At 40.5% G+C, this 19,925-nt stretch overlaps 1 protein-coding gene across 5 annotated transcripts in view; it reads right to left on the reverse strand.

Annotated features, from left to right (window-relative positions):
- The window catches only part of FAM81A (family with sequence similarity 81 member A), a 125,592-nt gene that overhangs the window by 20,468 nt on the left and 85,199 nt on the right, over positions 1-19,925 (reverse strand). For all 5 annotated transcript variants that reach the window (XM_077747839.1, XM_077747848.1, XM_077747829.1 and 2 more), the window contains one exon: positions 11,910-12,028. In XM_077747839.1, the coding sequence (XP_077603965.1) occupies positions 11,910-12,028 (119 nt within the window). The remainder of the gene's footprint in view (positions 1-11,909; positions 12,029-19,925) is intronic.

Below are 19,925 nucleotides of genomic sequence, written 5' to 3' on the forward strand. Positions count from 1 at the left end.
AGGGAATCCAGAGCTAGAGAAATGTGGGTTAGAGTCAATGTCATGAAAGTGAGGTCAAGTTCAAGGCAATACATAGCAGAAGCAGAGAGGCAACAGTAGGAACCCCATTCCATAATTCACTCTTTTAGTTCATAAGTATTTGTAGAAGGGCTAGTATGTGTCACATACTAATTATACTAAATGAGGATATAGTGGGAACTTTTTTCTTCAGTACACATACCACACAATCCAGAAATTTAAAAACAGATTCTTATGCCACCATTATAAAAATCCTATTCAGCTTACATGTATATTTTTTTCTATTATTGATAGAGATTTTACCTGACATTTTGTTCTTGTTCATTATCCCTCAAATCAGACAAATCAGCTCAGAAGATTGGGAACTTGCTGAACAAGCCATTATAAATGCAAAGACTGAAGACGGAGCCTGCGATGGGTCCCTGTTTCAGTAAATCAGCAGTCTGCAATCTTCTGAAAAGCACTGGGAACAAATTCTTTAAGATGTGGGTCTGCACTGAGGCCTCAACCCGCTTTATAAATTGTTCCTTAAGTGACTTAGATACTGAAAAGAATCTCATTCACGAAGTCATATAAAATGTTTGCAACCAATTATCAAAAATAGCATATTAATGGCAATGAGAAAGAATGAAATCTGGCCATTTGTAGCAACATGGATGGAACTAGAGGGGGTTATCCTGAGCGAAAGAAGTCAGTCAGAGAAGGACAGATACCAGATGTTTGCACGTATAGGTGGATTAGGAGGAACTTAACAGAGGACCATGGGGGAGAAGAAGGGGAAAAATAGTTGGAGAGAGGGAGAGAGGCAAACCATGAGAGACTCTTGAATGCTGAGAACAAACTGAGGGCTGATGGGGGTGGGGGGAAGTGGAGGGGGGGTGATGGGCATGGAGGAGGGCACCTGTCGGGATGAGCACTGGGTATTTTATGGAAACCAACTTGACAATAAACTATTTAAGAAAAAAATAGCATATTAACTGACAAAGTTATACCCCTCTAGAAGTTTGAAAAAATAAAATACTGATCTATAGTATATAAGCCATGAATAAAGATTAGAGAGCATGCCAGTGCTTTGTGGGCTTTCTAAGAAGCAATAAGATTTAACTGAGTTACTAATCATTTTGTACTAAAATGTTGCAACTTAAAACTAGTACCGGGTCTGTCAGTTAAACATGGCGGACTGAACACATGCCCTAATTTTAGCTTCCTCCCGAAAGCCTATCAAGATGACTCCAGATAAATTTTAAAAAGGTATAAATCCACAAGGACAGAAAAGAATGGGAGGGAAAACACGTATAGGGGAAAGTAGAAAGAAGACAAATGGCGCAGAAGATGGAGCAAACTGTCTGTTTTGCTACAGCCGGTTCTGTGAGCTTGAAGGGCTCTATACCTGAAATCCAACAGACGTAAGAAGTTTTAGTTCCCACAGGGCAAGAGGGGCAAGAACCGGCTCCACTCATGGAGCACACAGGAGCACACTTGTGACAGAACCCAGGAACCAGGGCCACTGGAACCAGAGGTTTGAGTGGGGCCCCACTCGCTACAGAAAGCTCAAAACACAAACAAAAACAAACAAACAAAAACCTGGATCCGGGGCACCTGGGTGGCTCAGTTGGTTAAGCAGTTGACTTCGGCTCTGGTCATGATCTCGTGGTTCATGAGCTCGAGCCCTGCATCATGTTCTCTGCTGTGAGTGCAAAGCCTGCTTCAGATCTCTGTTTCCCTCTCTCTGCCCCTCTCCACCCTGTCTCAAAAATAAATAAACATTTTTTTAAAACCTGGATCAAATGAGTTTTTAAATAAATATGTTTAAGATACTGAAAAAAATCAAAGACCGATTAATATCTATAAAGAAAACTCTAAATTATTAAACAAAAACACACAGAGAGGAAGGAAGAACAAGCGGATAAGAGAAAAACAGAAAATCCTGGAAGTAAACTGCACAGTGTCTTCACAGACCTGACAAATTCTAGACTGGACATGACTGAAGATAGAGTCAGTGAGTTAGAAGACAGTAGCAAGGAGCTCACTCAGAAGGAAGCAAAGACAGAGATTCTAAACATGAAAAAATAAGTGAGAGATGAGGACAAATAAAGAGATGCCAACATAAGTGAGAGAGGAATAGAGAAGTCCGTAAAGAAGGAAATAGAATGATAAATTTGAGATGTGAGTGCTGACAGTTTTCTAAAACTGAAAAACATGAGTTTTCAAGTGTTCCGTGAATACAAAGTGGAATAAGTAAAAGCAAACAGGGCATAACGAAATTCTGATAACCCATGATATAAACAAAATCTTAAAAGCTATCAGAGACTAAAGACAGGTAACCTACCACAGATGTGCTGTAACACTGACAGAGGACAGTACTTATCAGAAGACAGCAGACACCTAGCAGAAGAAGACAGATGACAGAAGACGATGCAGAAACATCTTCTTAGGATTGAGGAAAAATAATTTATCATCCAAGAATAAAGGCACAATAAAGAACAGAGACCGTTTTAAACACGCAAAGATTAAGAAATGGATTGCCCACAAACCCGTACTTAAAGAGTCACTAAATCATGTACTTCATTAAAAAGAAAAGAGCACCCAGGGGCATCTGGCTGGCTCAGTTAGTAGAGCCCGTGACACTTGATCTTGTAAGTTTGAGCCCCATGATGGGTGTAGAGATTACTTAAAAATAAAATCTTAAAAAAAAAAAAAAAGAGCACCCAGAGGAAGGAATGGGATGCAAGAAACAATGGTGAACAAATTGAGAAAATAATTGGTAAATTTAATTTATTGTAGACTCTGAAGAAAGTAAGCTACTAGCTCAATTATTCTAGCCTTTTAAAAGTCATTTCTTGGGGCACCTGGGTGGCTCAGTCGGTTAAGCGTACGACATCGGCTCAGGCCATGATCTCATGGTCTGTGGGTTTGAACCCCGCATCGGGCTCTGCGCTGACAGCTAGCTCAGAGCCTGGAGCCTGCTTCAGATTCTGTGTCTCCCTCTCCCTCTGACCCTCCCCTGCTCACACTGCCTCTCTTTTTCTCTCTCAGAAATAAATAAAACATTTTAAAAAATTTTTTAAAGTCATTTCTTGGAGGGCGCCTGGATGGCTCAGTTGGTTAAGCATCCAAATCAGCTCAGGTCATGATCTCACAGTTCATGGGCTCGAGCCCCACATCAGGTTCTTCGCTGACAGCTCTGAGCCTGCAGCCTGCTTCAGATTCTGTGTCTCCCTCTCTCTCTGCCCCTCCCCCACTCATGCTCTATCTCTCCCTTTTTCAAAAATAAATGAACATTAAAAAAATAAAAAAAATAAATATCCTCTGTTAAAAAATAAAAACAAAAGTAATTTCTTGGTACTAACATTTGCTTAAAGTTGAACAACTTGTTTAGCTCAGTCATTTTGTTAAAATGCTATAATCCTTTTTGGAAGTAACAGAAAAAAAATTAATGGAACAAATTTTTTAAAGTATTGACTTAAATACTTAAAATATTTTAAAAATTTTTTTAAATAATCTGACAAAACTGCATATATGCATTTAAATATTTTCAATATTCATAGTACAATATATACAATTAAGCAATAATTATGCCATTGTTCTTCTGTACTGGAAATCTTTTCTGAATGTGAATGCTCAACATTAGAGAAAGTTTGTAGAATCAAACTATATCACACACTACTGGTGGAAAAATACAGTTTACAAACTTTCTAGAGAGCAACTTGGCAGGGTATACCCCAAATTCTGAAACATAAATATATTTCTATGTACCTTTCAATCTAGGTATTAACCCCAAAGAAACAAAGTTTCAGAAAAAAAAAAAGCAAACTAAATACAATTCTGTATCTGTATAAATTCCTGCTGTTTATTTAACTTGCTACTGTTTTAGAATACCGACCAAAAATCCTTTAAAATGCCCCAAAAAGGATGCTCCCTATCCATCTAACTTCCGGCATCATCTCACACATCTCTGTCCCTTCTCCCCACTTCATCTAGTCATACTGATTACATTCCAGGGCTTCCCTCACCCCTTCCCACTTCAAGGTCTGACTCGTGCTGTTCTCCGTCTGGAATGTTCTTCCCTGACCTCTTCACATGGTTACTTACCATTCATCCCTCAGAGCTAAGCACACAAGTCACTTCCTTAAGGAAGCCTTTCCAGAGCCCCCAGAGTAGATCAGACATACCAGTTACACACTTGGAGAACATCCACGTAAATCTTTTACTGAACTTCTTGTGATTAAAACTTTTATTATTGTTATTATTTTGGATCTCTTCCTCGTTTCATAGTACACTCCCATCACTGGTCCAAGCATGGCTCAATTTGCTCTGTTAATTGTTTTTAATAATGGCTCCCATGAAAGTAAGCACTTTGAATCCTGTGTCATCAAGAGTGAGAGAGGGGGAATGTGAGTGGGGAAAGAGCAGAGAGAGAGGGAGTGAGAGAGAATCCCAAGCAGGCTCCATCTGTACTCCCAGAGCAGAGCCTGACATGGGGCTCCATCTCTCCAACTGTGAGATCATGACCTGAGCCAAAATCAAAAGCCAGATGCTTAACCAACTGAGCCACCCAGGTTCCCCTAGCATGCATATTTCCTAAAAGTATGTGTATGCATGTTTTAGTTGAATTTAACTTTTACAAAAGACATTATGCCATGCAATATTTTGATACTTATTTTTCCCACTTATTATATTGCTAAGATTAATCCATATTGCCATATGCCACTGTAGTTCATTTTGACAACACAATAACATTCTATTGTTTGTTACAATTTACTTGTTCATACTCCCATTGATGGGAGCATATTGTGAATGATGCTGCTATTAACAAGACCCCTTGCATAAGAATTTCTCTGGGGCAGAAACTGATGGATCATGGAGTATGTGAATGTTCAACATTGGGAGGTAAGATCAGATTCTACTAATTTATACTCCCACTAGCAAAGTATAAGATATCCTAAGAAGCCACATCCTCTTTAACACTTGGCATTTTCATACGTTTCATATGTCAATCAAATGGGTGAAAAAAACATATTTTGTTGTGTTTCTGAATTTTCATTTCAACATCAACCACCGATGTGAAATGTCTTCACATGTTTGTGGACCATATATGTTTCTGCTTTGGTAAAATGTCATTCATGTCTCCTACCCACTGTTCTACTGGGTTGTTTGCATTATTCCTATTAACTTGTAGGAAGTCTTTAAATGCTCTCAGCACTAACCCTTTACCAGCCAATATCTTCCTTGGTTTGTAACATTTCATTTTCTTCTTTAAAGGGTCTCCTGATGAGCAATGTTTTAAATTTTAATATCATCAAATCCATCAATGCTTTTTATGTCAAGAAGAAATCCTCCTCTGCCTAAAGGTCTAAAAGATATTCAGCTATATTTTTCTATTAAAAGTTTTTAATTCTTATTTTTAGCAGTTAAGCCCCTTACCCATCCAGAGCTGGTTTTGTATTTGGTATGAGGCAGGGAAAAAATTACTTTTTTGATATGTATATTTTTCAGCTCCACATACTGAGCAGTCCCTCCTTTCTCCACTGATCTGCTATGCCATCTATAACATATGTCAAAGTCCCACACATATGTGGTCGCAGTCCAATTTGTGCATGCTCTGTTCCATTCTGTTTTCACTTTCTCTGTCCCTAAGCCAATAATATAGAGTTTCACAGCAAGTCTTACTATTGGGTAGGGCAATTCTCCCCTCTCTGGTCATCTGTAGAAGCGTACTGGATATTTTTGACTCTTAATCCTTACGTATAAACATTAGGGTCATTTTATCAAGTTCAATGTTAAACTCTGTTAGGATATTAACTAGAATATCATTAATTCTAAACATCAGTTTGAAAGAATTGATATGTTCAGAAATATTAAGACTTCCTATAATATCCTATCTCTCTTTACTTATGTTTTCTTATTATTTCTTAATCAAATTAAAAAAATTTTCCCTTTAGTGGTCTTGAGCAATTTTTGTTAGATTTCTGCCTAGTTATTATATATTCTCTGATTTTATTTTAAATGGTATCTTCATTTTACTATGTTTTCTAGTTATATGCTATTATTTAATAGTAATGAAACTAACTTTTGTATATTAATATACCTAGCCATTTGGCTGAGTATACATTAACAGACCAAAAGGGAAGGATATCAAAAGATTTGAACAGATGCAAAAAACACTTGAGAAAACCCAACACAAATTCATAGATTTTTACTGAATTAGGAATTTAAGGAAACTTCATCTGATAAACCTATGTAAAAAAAAAAAAAGCCCAAAACAACACTAGAACAATTATCATTCAAAATGGAAAAACACAGGAATAATTCCATTAAAATAAAAAACAAGAGAAAGATGCCCCCAGTCACCACATCTACTTAACATTGTACTGGAGGGGTCTGCCACTGCAAGATGACAAGAAAAAGAGACTAAGGATACAAGGACCAGAAAAGAAGAAATAACATTGTCATTATTTGCAAATGATATGATTTCTATAGAAAACCCCAAATATCGGGGTGTCTGCGTAGCTGTGTCGGTTAAGCATCCAACTCTTGACTTCAGCTCAGGTCACGATCTCACAGTTTGTGAGTTTGACGCTGTATTGGGCTCTGCATGGTCTTGATCTGCTTGGGATTCTCTCTCTCCCCCTCTCTCTTTTCCTCCTCAACTTGTGCTTTCAATCTCTCTCAAAATAAATTTAAAAAACTTAAAAATTTTGTTATCTACAAATAAATTATTCAAATAACAAGTGAAATTAAATAATTGTTTTGCATTAAGCTGTTTGATATCTGTCTCCCCTACTAGATAGAACATAAGCTGTAAGACAGAGGAACACCATTTGCTTTTTTCATCATGAAAACCCTAGAGCCGCGTACATTGCCTTGCATGTAGTAGAGGGCCAAAAATATTGTGAATGAATGAATATATTTGTGAATGAATGAATACAAAGAATATTTAACATGGTACCCTACAAGATACTTGATACATATTACTTCCTTGAGTCTTCACAACTCATCCCCACTTCACAAATGATGGTTAAAACCAACATCAAATAGAGATCTTTCTTTTTTGAGTTCCTAATTGTTTAGCAACATATTATTTAGATCTTATTTGGGGATATCTGGGGTTTTAACATACCATGAAATAGAAAAGTATTACACAAAGGCTTTATTTTCCAATCCAAACACAGCTTTTACTGGGTAGGAACTGTCAGGTATCACTACATCCGACCAGTTTCATTATCTTTGCAAAGCTGTTTGAGAGACAGGCTATGTTTGAAAAAGTTATTTGGAAAGATCTTGAAATTATCCTGAAGCTTGTGGCTCACTGATTGTCCCTAGATATGGCTTGGCTTCAGTATTATGTTCTCACTTGGAAAGGCAAATACTACAGCACAAATTTCCATGAACACCAAGGAGCAGTTAGATCCAATAAATTACAGGACGTGACTATAGCAGGACACTCCATATCCAAGTGGGCAGTAGACTATATCTATGCAGACAGTCAAAGAAAGCCCACAGTGTATTGTTATGTGGGAACACTTAAGTGGCAGAATAATATATAGAATACTTTGTAAAATCAAAGTCACACAAAGTCAGCACACTTCATTTTTGTACCTTTATAAATAAGGGGACAAAGCAGACGAGGAGGGTGGGGAGGGATGCAAGGAAGATACCAAAGCCTGTCATCAGAAAACATACACAATGAAATCAACTCTGGTTTTCTTATCCTAAAAAAAAGTCACCCTTACTCACAAAGCTTGCATAAAAAAAACTACATATGAAAGAATAGAGCTGGGGCACCTGGGTGGCTCAGTCAGTTGACTATGACTTTGGCTCAGGTCATGATCTCACTGGTTCATGAGTTCAGGACCCGTGTCGGGCTCTGTGCTGACAGCTCAGAGCCTGAAGCCTGCTTTGGATTCTGTGTCTCCCTCTCTCTCTCTATCCCTCCCAAGCTCACGCTCTGTCTATCTCTCAAAAATAAATAGAAACATTAAGAAAGAAGAAAAATAGGCGTTAACATTTGGTAAATCTTGCAAGCTTTCTGTAAGTTTCAAATTATTTGTTTGTTTTGGGGGGGGGCAGAGAGAGAGGGACAGTGAGAATCCCAAGCACACTTTGCACTTTGAGTGCAGAGCCCCACATAGGGTTTGATCTCACAAACTGTGAGATTATGACCTGAATCAAAATCAAGAGTCAGACGCTTAATCTACTAAGGCATCCAGGCGCTCCTCAAATTATTTCTAAATAAATAAATAAATATTAGCTGCTACCTCAGCTAATATTGAATCAAGGACAGTGTTCCTGTCTTTTCAAAAAAGACAGGAGACATGGACATCGCTAAAACAGCCAAGTCACTGAACAAACAACCAACGTAAGCAGAAGGTAGGGGCTGTCAGCATCCAGTATCCAGCAAAGACACCAGAAAATTTGAAGTAAACACAGAAAAAAGCAGGCAAAAGAAACTGGCAGTGAGAGGGAACAGATGTCAGATTTAAAAGACATAGACTTCAAGGCAGCCATTATAAATACAGGATGATCAAAGAAATAGAGAAAACATGATTTAAAAAAGTAAAGGAAGGTATGGGGTGCCTGGGTGGCTCAGGTGGTTGAGCATCTGACTTTTGATTTCCTCTCAGGTCATGATCTCATGGTTTGTGAGTTCAAACCCCATACAGGGCTGTGTGCTGATAGCATGGATCTGCTTGGGATTCTCTCTGCCCCTCTCTTTCTCAAAATAAATAAATAAAAACTTAAAAAAATTATAAAGGAAGGTATAATGGCAATGTCTCATCAAATAGAGACTATCAATAAAGATACAATAATTTTTTAAAGAACCAAATGGACCCAGTCAAGAAATGAAAAGAAAATCCTTAGAATGGGGCAAATCTGATTTTTTCAAATCAGATATCTGGCAAGAAAATTGAATCTAGAATATATAAAAGACTCCTACAACTCAATAACAAAAAGACAATCAATCCACTTTAAAAATGGGCAAAGGATCTGCATGAACAGTTCTCCAAAGATCTACAAATAACCAATGAACTCGCTGAATGGTGTTCAGCACCATTAGTCACTAGGAAAATGGAAATCAAAACCATAGGATGCTACTTCATACCCACTAGGCTGTCTCTATCAAAAAGAGCGCTAAGTGTTGGTGAGGACACGGAGAGATCAGAGCCCTCGCACAATGCCGCTGGCACTGTAAAATGGTGCAATCACTTTGGAAAAGAGTCTGGCCGTTCTGTTCCTCAAAAGGTTAAATATAGAGTTACCACATTACTCAACAATTACACTCCTCAGTATATATATCCAAGAGAAATGAAAACATATGGCCACACAGAAATTTGTCTGTGAATGTTCATAACAGCCTTATTTATAAGAGCCAAAGATTTTTAATCTTGATGATGTCCACTTTATCCATTTTCTTCCTGTGCACCTGGACTTGCACCAGCTTGCACACCTGCCTCAGTATACAGCTATTTCTCCTTTAGAACTCTGACATCATGAAAACGGTGGAAACTGGAAGTGGCCACCAAGCACTGGGAAAAATGAAGAAGACAGGCCAAATAATGGATGTGCTGTTGCAGTAGGAATGGAAATGCTGGACTCTCTGAGCTCTGCTTTAGGAAGAAAGGGGAAACTCTCTGAGAAAGTCCTGTTCACAGCATGCCACTCTTCGTGGGCTGAGAGTGTCTCCCATCTCCACGGGGAATTACTGGGGGGGCCTGGTACTCAGGGCCTGCTTCCTATCAACAGCATCATCAGTGGATCCATAAACACTATAAACTAAAGCCTGAAATAATATATCAGCCTAGTAATTTAAGACTATCACTTAAAAAGTTCATACTCCTTCATTTCAACACAAAAAAGCCAAAACTTTGCCAAAGAATTATTTAAAAAATTTTTTAACTTTTATTTATTATTGAGAGACAGAGAGAGACAGAACATGAGCAGGGGAGGGGCAGAGAGAGGGGGAGACACAGAATCTGAAGCAGCTCCAGGCTCTGAGCTGTCAGCCCAGAGTCCGACGTGGGGCTCAAACCCACAAACTGCAAGACCATGACCTGAACCGAAGTCGGACACTTAACCGACTGAGCCACCCAGGTGCCCCAAGAATTTTTTTTTCACAAAAGTTTATATCAAGCAAGTCTATTAGCATTCCAAGGGAAAGACCCGTAAAACCACAAAACAAAGCAAAAATAGGTGGTGCTCACAACAAATGCTTGTGATTGTTTCACTGTAAAAGTATTTGCTACTGGGAAGGAACTTACTGCGTAAAGAAGTTAATACAAAACTGCTTTCGTTAATACGAAAAATGTAAAGTTCCCGAAAATGTTTCAAAGTCATTTCTCCACTGGGTAATTGGAACAGCTTCATGAGGATAATGTCACTGCCGCTGCCCTTGAGACTAATAAGTGTTCCCACTTGCTATGTGTTCACTCCATGCCAGGCCCTGTGCTAAACCTCCCACATGCTTTGCCTCACGTAATCTTCATCTACACCTAAAGTGCATAGGCAGATCCTCAAAGTTTCCCACGAGCGCCTACTCTGCCCTGTAGCTCTGAAGCACTTCTAACTTGTTACTCTTCTGGGAGGTATCACAGAATGGGATTTCTCTTAAGCCAATCTCCACAAAAAGAATTAATGTTTTTCAGTCCTGTTACAGTGATTTTCTAGATCATTAATTCATACAAACAAATATTTATTGACAATCTACTGTTCTCCAGAAACTGTTTTATGCAGGTTACAGAAATAAATGGTCCTCTGCCCCCAAGACAGTGAAAACAGACTTCCTGGAGGAAGTGACATTTGAGCTGACCTTGAGAGTCTGACTAGAAGTTAGAAAAGAAGGGGGAAAGGCATGGTGGGTGAAGAAGCATGTGCAAAGGCACAGAGATAGGAGAGCATGGTCCATTCAGGGAATAACAAGTAGCTGATTACTGATGAAAGGTACAGTGCGAAAGTCAAGAGAGATAAGGAGGTCAGTGTGGGGTTCATCACTAAAGGGCATGCTCAGAAGACTGGAGTTGACCCAGATGAGAAGAAAAAACTACACAATAGTGGCTACTAGGCCTCCATTCAATCCAGGGAGCCATCTGCTCTAAGAGTGATGTTCACCCAGCAGCCCGAAAACACACGGGCCAGCACCTAAGGTCCTTCACGTGTTATCTTGCACAGACCCCCCAACACTACCCTCCTCTGCTCCAAAGAGGCCTGGGATCCTGTGTTCCTGTTCTTTCTTCCATCTCACTCTTTACAGCCCACCCTCGTTTTCACCTCAGCCTGATCTGAATTGCTCATTGGCTCCACAGCGCTCCTTGTAGACTTGTGCTCGACTCTTAACAGCAGCAGAGGGCAGAAGAGGCCCATAAATATTTTAGAGGCCCTGCATTTCCAGCAAGTTCTTGGGTGACTCCAATGCTGCTGGAGCACTGAGTACTGCTTCAGTAGAAAGGGGCAGAAACAGTGCCTTTCACACTATCTGAGGTCAAAGATCTCTTCTCTCCTTTCCAATCTACCACAGATCAATATTTTCAGAAGATAATATAAAAATAAATTACAGGGAAAATGTCATTTTTAAAAGAGACATACAAAATGTAAGTCTCAACTTGGGATTACTAGAGTCAGTGAACATAATTACTACCTGGCCAAACCACACAGGTCTGCTGGGCTCCCCCATCATTTCCTTCCACGAACACAACTCTGACTGCAGCAACATAAGAAATCGTGGCATGCTCATAATCAGGTGTAACTTCTACCTTAGATTTTTAGGGGCAAAGGAGGGAACGAACTTGAAGAATGCAAAGAATCTGCTTTGGGACTTTGTGAATATATACTTTGTGAAACGGAGCTGATGAGAGACAGGATTTGACGAGTACAGTCGCACACATCTGACCGCCCACCTTGCCACTCTTCCCCGAAGGTCTCCCAAACCCGAGAGCTGACGCATCTCCAGAGTCTTTAAGGCAGAATTAGTTCCGTAGCTGATGTTGTCCCGGGCCCGGATCTGCTCCTGGAGTACCTGGGCAACACAAAAAACCACAAAGAGGGTCTTCTGAGAATTTACATGCTGGCACAAAAGCATTTTATACTTTCAGCAAAAATAAGAACATTTAACTCCATTCCTAACAGGCTCCTTTTTGACAGCTACCTGATATATACACGTGTTCAGAGAACCGGGGGCTTAGAGAGACCTCAGAGATCGATCACACACACACACACACACACACACACACACACACACACACACANGGTTGTTTTCTGATAGTCATTGCTCTAGATCAACACTCCCGAAATCGGTCAGGAAGTAATTAATCAACACCAAGCAAAAACAGGGATGGGCAGGGGGTGTCAGACGAACAAGTCCAAATTCAGTTCCTCTAGCTGTGTGATCCTGGGTAAGTGTGTAAAGTTCTCAGAGCTTCCTTTTCCTCATCTGTTAGTAGTAATGGTGATTGTACTCTTAAGGGCACTGGAAATGTTTCATGAGACAGTGCACAGAAAGCACTTAGAATGTCCAGCACAGAGCAAAGACAGCAGATGCTGATCCTCCTCTGGTGCTTATTTGACAACATTACTTATGCTGGAAAGGCAGAATGGGGTCTCTTGGAAAGGCATTCAATGAAAGCAGTGCCCCGACCCAGCATGGCCTCGTGGAGCAGCCATCCTGGGAAGTCTCCAGGGAGTGGCGGAGATGGTGAGGATGCCCCTGGTGTTTCCGGAGCATGTACCGGATTGAGGCACCAGCGCTGCACTGCACGCTGCTGTGCACCAAATCCACACTCTCAGGGTCCGTGTTTTAGGACGAAATGATGTGCCCAAAGTCACACGGACGGCAAGTGATCAGTCAGGACTGACCCAGCAGCCTGGCCTCAGAACCTACCCTGGAACCACTCTGCATTTGCTGCCTGCCAGAAACAGGAAAGAGGATGAGTGGAAGTGTGATAGACAGACAGACAGACAGGAGAACCGGAGTCCTAGGTCACAGGAGACCAATGTTTCTTCTGAATATTTCCTTATTCTTTTGCACATGGCTTCCTTTCCACCGTCCCTTCCTCCACCTTCATGGTGTCCCTCACACTCCCCTCGCCAACACCACCCTCTCTCCCCTTTGCAAAGAAAAAGCTCTTGATTTCTTACATCTGTTTCTTCTCAACCATGTAAAATTTCTCATCTATTTGGTTAATGCTAGCTTAAGTATTTATAAATTTTTCTTTTGGGTTTACTGTTTCTTTTAGTGATTTTAAAAGAGGAATACTAAGTTCCTTTATATTTATATTTATATTATGTGTTCTTTAATAATAAAGACTGTTTTTTAGAGCAGTATTTGCTGTGTGTGAAGTGCTTTCCTTATTACAGTTTTAATTTCCACTTTGAGTTCCTCATTGATCTTTTGATATTTAGGTATCTAAGGATTACCCAGAGTTGTGTTTCCTCATTTTCAAGCAGTTAAGTGTTTTGGTTATTTTAATTTATCTATTTATTTAAAGATTTATTTCTAAGTAATCTCTACACCCAACGTGGGGCTCGAACTCACAATTCCAAGATCAAGAGTCACATGTTCTACCAACTGAGCCAGGCAGGTGCCCCATCATTTTCATTAATTATTTCTACTTTATTGGCTTAGGATCACAAATATGGTCTGGAATATATTTAATTTTTTTAATGTATTAGGGTATGCTTTGTGGCACATGTTTATTAAATGTTTCACGCAAAAAAAATATTCGAGGAGCAAAGGTTCAATATCGTCTGTTAGATTTGAGTTTGCTAATTCCATTATTTGTTTTCGTTATATCTTATTTTTTTTGTCTAGCAGATCACTCCATCTGGGAAAAAAGAGGTTTTATGAATTTCTCCATTGTAAAATATTTTCGTCAAGTTCTCCTTACATTTTTAACACTTTTCATTTTATTTAGCTACCATTTTATTTGTGATAAAAGTGACCATAACCACTACACAATAATTTAGTGCTTCTGATTTAGTGCCTTTTTAAAATGTTTACTTATTTTTGAGAGAGAGAGACAGAGCATGAGCTGGGGAGGGGCAGAGAGAACAGGAGACACATAATCTGAATCAGGCTCCAGGCTCTGAGCTGTCAGCATAGAGCCTGATGTGGGGCATGAACAGATGAATGTGAGATGATGACCTGAAGTCAGATGCTTAACCAACTGAACCACCCAGGTGTCCCTAGTGCTTTTTTTTTTTAGTTTATTTATTTATTTTGAGAAAGAGAGTGTGAGAATAAGTGGGGGAGGGGCAAAGAGAGGGAGAGAGAATCCCAAGCAGGCTCCATGCTGTCAGCTTGAACCCACAAACCATGAGATGATGACCTGAGCTGAAGTCATACGCTTAACGGATGAGCCACCAAGCAACCCTGATTTAATGCTTTTAACGCTGTTTTATCTGAACTAATATTAACATTTGTGACCATAATTTATAAATAATAAAGCAAACACTTGCTTGGTCTAACTGTGCAGCAGGCACTGTTCTGAGTGCTGTATGTACATTAACTCGTTTAATCCTCACAACCCCGCTCTGAGGCAGGTGCTATTATTATCCCGCTTTCACAGGAGGCAAAGTCTCTGAGATATTAAGTAGTTTGTCCAAAGCTAGTTAATAAGTGACTGAGCTGGGATCTGAACTAGGGACTCTGGCTCCACAGGCTGTGCTCTCTCTCAATCGTGACACTTACTACACTGCTTTGTGTTTTCATTTCATCTCACTTTATAGTTACAATTTATGCTGCTTCTTGTTGTTGCTTCCGTGCTCCTTTTCCTTTCTTTTGATGGGTTTCACCAGGTTATCATTCAACATCCTGCCTCCCCTTGTTAACTGGGGAATGTTCCTGGGCATTGCTTTTCCATAAATGGCTCCCTTCCCCTCCCCACATCCCTAACCACACGTCTTCTCCAGGCTCTGTTCCTGGATGGCTCCCCTCTCACACCTCCGACACACTCAGCACACCTCACGCCCACCCTCCTTCACCCTCCAGCCCAGCTGGTTTGTCAGGAAGGATTTTACTTTTCTCCTCTCTTGCCCTTCCCTCAACCCAACTACACTTTGCTAAAATAACTTGATACTTCTGGTTGGTCAATAACTAAAATTTTTGCTTGTAGGGGCACCTGGGTGGCTCAGTTGGTTAAGCGTCTGACTTCGGCTCAGGTCATGATCTCACGGTTGGTGGGTTCAAGCCCCGCATCAGGATCTGTGCTGACAGCTAGCTCAGAGCCTGGAGCCTGCTTCAGATTCTGTGTCTCCCTCTCTCTCTGACCCTCCCCTCCTCACGCTGTCCCTCTCTCTCAGAAATAAATAAAACATTAAAAAAATTAAAATAAACTTTTTGCTTGTAAAATGTCTCTTTTATTTCAATAATCTTTTCTTCTTTTTTCAATACTTCTGTTACCCAGTCTCAGGCATCCCTCAACCTCTACTTACATTAAATAATATGGGTCTTTCTTTACGGATCATTGATGATCTTTGTAGTCTTCCTTTTCCCCTATCTTAGGGTCTCTGTGTAGACTCCCTAACACTTTCCTCAGATCAGGCGCTTGGATGAAAGACTCTCTGAATCTCTTCCCTCACCCCAAAGGCTAGGGATAAACTGAAAGGTTGTGGAATCCTTAACTTCAAGGCCCTTCCTCCCAATGAAGTGATAGGAAGTCTGGTGCTTCTTCCTCTGTAAGTAGTTTCTCAGCTCCTTATACCCAGAAGTTTGTAAGATTTTATTCTTTTATTTTGGAGTTCAATTTTATCAGAATGTACCTAATCGTGGACTTAAAAAAAAATTCAATTCTACCTGGAACTCAGTGAATTCTTCAATCTGTGGTCTCAGATTATTCTTCTGTGTAGCTATTGTTTTTTTCTCCATCTGTTTCTTTGTCTCCTTCTGGAACTCCAATTATTCACATGCTGGGTGCCCTAGATCTGTGCCCCTCCCCACCGAGGCTTCTATATTCTCCCTCACAGTTTCTCTCTCTTTGTATTTGGCTCTGATATTTCTCTCTCTTCTACTTTGTCTTGTGGGCAACTAATTCAAGTCATAAAGTAATCATCCTTGCCTCTAGTTCATCTACTTAGTTTTTAAAATGTTAAGTTCAAGGAAGAACTTTTATGCTGTACCCAGATCCCCTAAGTGTCCTGTCTTAGTCAGATGGGGCTACAAGAACAAAATGCCAGACTGTGTGGCTTATAAATAATAAACCTCTATTTCTCGAAGTTCTAAGGCTGGGAAGTCTGGGATCAGGGTGCCAGCGCGGTCACATTCTAGCAGGGCCCTGTCCCTGGCTTGCAGATGGCTTCCTTCTCACTGGGTCTTCACAGTGGAAAAGCAAAACAAGTGAACAAACAAAAAGCAGAAATAGACCCGTAAATAAAGGACAAACTGATGGTTGCCACAGCGGAAGGGGATAGGAAGACGGGAAAAAAGAGGTGAAGGGGGGTGGGAGGTACAGGATTCCAGTTATGGAACGAGTAAGTCACAGGAATAAAAGGCCCAGCATAGGGAACACAGTCAGCGATGCTGTGATAGTGCTGCACGGCGCCAGACGTGTACGGGTAGCCAGGTTCGCAGTGAGCACGGCAGAGCATACAGGCTTCTGTACACACGTGTACGTCAACGGTTTTTGTGTTGCCTTTTCTCAACTATTCTTTTTAGAGTATGCAGACAAGTGCACTTACATACATTTTTTTTTTAGGATTTTCACACTTCCTGGTAAAAAGCAGAGATTAGCAAATATGAGGATTTTTATGTTTTTCTTACTGGAAACCTGGTTGGAGCCACTATAGATGGAGTGGCAGTGACAGTAAAAAGAATGTTTCACTGAAAGGAATTCAGAACTGCTAGACCTATCTGTTATCTGCTATAGTTTCCAGCTTTTTCTGAATGAAGCCGCTCTATTAAGAAGAATGCAAACCAGCTACAATACCTGTGAATGATAAAACGTTAGTCATCTGAACACATTCTTGTAAGAAACCTTCAGATCTGACTAATCTGGTTCCGACACTCTCCCACTGATGAAAAGGCGCTGGTGTTCTCTCTTTTAATAGGAAGTAACACTTATTTGTTATAGTTTATAGAAAGGAGTAGGTAGTTTTTGTATGTAATGCTTCAAACCTTTATTTAGAAGAAGGTTTAAGACCAGGGCCTCTGAAACATCTTGAGGGTGCATAAGAACCCCCAGGTGGCTTGTTAAATACACAACACCCAGGGCCCTGCCCCCAGAGAGCCAGAGGTAGGGAATGAGCCCAGGAAAGTGGATGTTCAAGGTCCACAGAACACTCCCGGAGAAACATTGCATCAGATGCCGTACATTAATGACAAAGGCTATAACCAATCTTATTTCCTCTGAGTTGTCTCTCAATCGAGAAATCACTAAGCACATGAGATGAAGAACAACCCACAAAAGAGGTATTAAAAATAATTCACACAGTTTTTAAAAGGTTCAGTCTTTCTAGTAAGCAAAGAAATGGAAAATAAAAGTCATACCATGATAATACAACACTGTGGCATGGATATTGATAATGAGGGACACTGGGAAGGGGAGCATCTGGGGACTCTGTGCTTCCTGCTCAATTTTGCTGTGAACCTAAACTGCCTCTAATAAAGTCTATTTAAAATTAAAAATTAAAAAATGATACCATTTTCATCAGTTAAAAAAGCAAATGTTTTAAATTTATAATACTAAAATAGCATATTAAAACTAAAAAGGCACAGCTGGCCCTTCCTGATACATCTTTCTAGAACCTGATCCCTCAAAATATATTCACAAGGCCCATAACCTTTGATCGAGTAACTCTAGCTATTGAAATTACTCTTTAGGGAAATAATAAGAAAAATGACAACAACGTATACACAAAGATATCTTCCTAATAAGATACACCAAGTATTTTCCCAGGTATCTATACATTATTATACAACTGGCAAGAAGCTTATGGGGAGCTTTTAAAAATAAGGGAAAATGGGGCACCTGGGTGGTTCAGTTCATTAAGCATCTGACTACTGATTTCAGCTCAGGTCATAATCTCACGGTTTGTGGGATAAAGCCCCCTGTCAGGCTGTGTGCTGGCAGCGTAGAGCCTGCTTGGGATTCTCTCTCCCTCTCTCTGCCCCTCCCCCACTCACACTGGTTCTCTCTCTCTCAATATAAACAAACATTTAAAAATAATAAAATAAAACTAAGAGAAAATGTGTGCACTTTAATATCAGGCAAAAAGAAAGGGCACAAAATAAATATATAGCATGATTCCTGCTGTGTGTAAGATAGATATAAAAATAATACTGGAATATTAGTGCTGTGCTATTCTCTAGAGTGGGATTATGTTTGCTTTCTCTTTGTATTTTCCACAAAGGCCTTACGTTATTTTTACAACCAAAAAAAGTGTGTGCGAGCGTGTATGTTTTAATGCTAATAAGTAAGAAAAGCCCACTTAACTTTCAGAATTCTTAAGCAGATGGGTAAGTCACTATATTAGAAGTGCTTTCTTTGAATAATATGCGAAAGCATTTCTCCAAAACTTAATACAGTATTCACGCTACTGAAAAGTTATGAGAAAAGAGAGGGTATTAGAGAATTCTATGATGAAGCCTTAGAAAACCAAACCCTCTGTACAGTCAGTAATGTTCCCTAATTTGTCATTCTGGAACAATGCAGTAAAATGATATGTTTACTTTAAAAAGGTTACACCCCTGCTCTATTATGGGCACTCATTACTGTCAATTCAATGCAAGAAACTCCTTTCTACATGCCCACCCTGTCCTGTGCCCCAGGCCTGCCCTCAGGAGGGCTCAGCAGCAGCAGCAGCAAAGACTATAGGGTGGCAAATGTATGCCCTAAAACCATACAAAAATATGTTTCACAAAGCAAAGAGACACTGAAAAAGTGATGTCCCAGGGACCTGGGTGGCTCAGTCCGTTAGACATCGGCTCAGGTCATGATCCCATAGCTTGTGGGGTCGAGCCCAGCATCAGGCCCTACACTGACAGCTTTAGATTCTTTGTCTCTCTCTGCCCCTCCCCAGCTCGCGCTCTGTCTCTCTCTCTCTCTCTCAAATAAATAAACATTAAGAAAAAGATTTTTAAAAAAGTGATGTCCCAAGTCTTCATTTATGTCTTCTAAGATACGGCCTATCTTTACAAAACACCCTCCCCAAAGACAGTAGGAAATGGCGCCCCTGTGTGAGCCCCACAGCGCTAGTGTCTGCAAAGGTGAGGAGGACCCACGCGCCCTGGACCTCTCCCACCCAGACAAGCTAGGGTTGCCAAGGAATGACTAGGACAGAAACAGCTCCGCTGGTTTCTCCTTCTCCAACTCTTCCCAGGTTTGTGAGGACTTGGAAACCAAAGTGTCCGGCATCACCTGGAGAAGTGCCGACTTCAGCAGGTCAGGGCCTCACAAGACAGTACCTCCCTCTGTGGCTGTTTGGTCTTCGCAGTAGGACTTAAAACTTCCCAGAGTTCCAGCTTCATTATCAACCTGCCTTCTTGGCATTTCCATACGGACATTCAGTGGGTCCCTAAAACTTGCCACGTCCTGAACGAAGTCTCTCTGACTCCAAGGTGCTGGAAGTCCTGTCGGATCTACCTCCAGAACAGATCCACGACCCATCCACTTGGCCCCATCTCCACCGTGACTCCCCGAATCCAAATCACCTTGGCCCTGAACCGCCATGGCAGCCACTAACCCATCTCCCTGCCTCCGTTCTTGCTCCCCTACAAGGCCTTCCCCGTGGAGCAGCCAGAGCAATCTTTTTGAAACCCAAATCAGTCCGTAAGCAACAGGAGGGCAAGGGTTTTTATCTGTTTTATTCACTGATGTATCCCCAGCACCAAGTGTATGGATTAAATTCCTTTGCTTAAAATTAAATGACTTCCCATTTCCAAACTCCAAATTTCCCATCATAACCTTCAGGCTAATGGTCTG

The sequence above is a fragment of the Crocuta crocuta genome, unplaced genomic scaffold, assembly GCF_008692635.1.
Source record: "Crocuta crocuta isolate KB4526 unplaced genomic scaffold, BGI_CrCroc_1.0 scaffold130, whole genome shotgun sequence".
In the NCBI taxonomy this organism is placed as follows: domain Eukaryota; kingdom Metazoa; phylum Chordata; class Mammalia; order Carnivora; family Hyaenidae; genus Crocuta; species Crocuta crocuta.